At 75.9% G+C, this 365-nt stretch overlaps 1 protein-coding gene across 1 annotated transcript in view; it reads left to right on the plus strand.

Annotated features, from left to right (window-relative positions):
• COIL (coilin) overlaps window positions 1-365 on the plus strand; it is a 7,126-nt gene that overhangs the window by 665 nt on the left and 6,096 nt on the right. The window contains exon 3 of the mRNA XM_010578746.1: window positions 2-249. Within this exon, the coding sequence (XP_010577048.1) occupies window positions 2-249 (248 nt within the window). The remainder of the gene's footprint in view (window position 1; window positions 250-365) is intronic.

Consider the following 365-nt stretch of genomic DNA (forward strand, 5'->3'; position numbering starts at 1 on the left):
GGCGGCGGCCGCCGGCGGGCCGGTGCGGCTGCGGTTGCTCTTCGATTACCCGCCGCCGGGCAGCCCGGGCTGCGCCTTGTGCTGGCTGCTGCTGGAGCCCAGCCAGGTGCGCCTCGTCACCGACCTCGTCAGCCTCATCCGCCACAGGTTCGGCTTCAGCCGGCGGGCCCGCCTCAGCCTCTTCCTGGAGGGGGCACTGCTGCCCCCCACCGAGAGCGCCCGCCTCGTGCGGGACAACGACTCGCTCCGGTACGGCGGGGGCTGCCCGGGACCTGACGCTCAGCCCTCGGCGGGAGAGGGGCTCCTCGGGGCCCTCGGGCTGGGCGGCACCGGGGTGGGGGTGTCCCCTAGCAGGCTTGGAAGGC

Source organism: Haliaeetus leucocephalus, unplaced genomic scaffold, assembly GCF_000737465.1.
Source record: "Haliaeetus leucocephalus isolate CR32 unplaced genomic scaffold, Haliaeetus_leucocephalus-4.0 Scaffold646, whole genome shotgun sequence".
NCBI lineage: Eukaryota > Metazoa > Chordata > Aves > Accipitriformes > Accipitridae > Haliaeetus > Haliaeetus leucocephalus.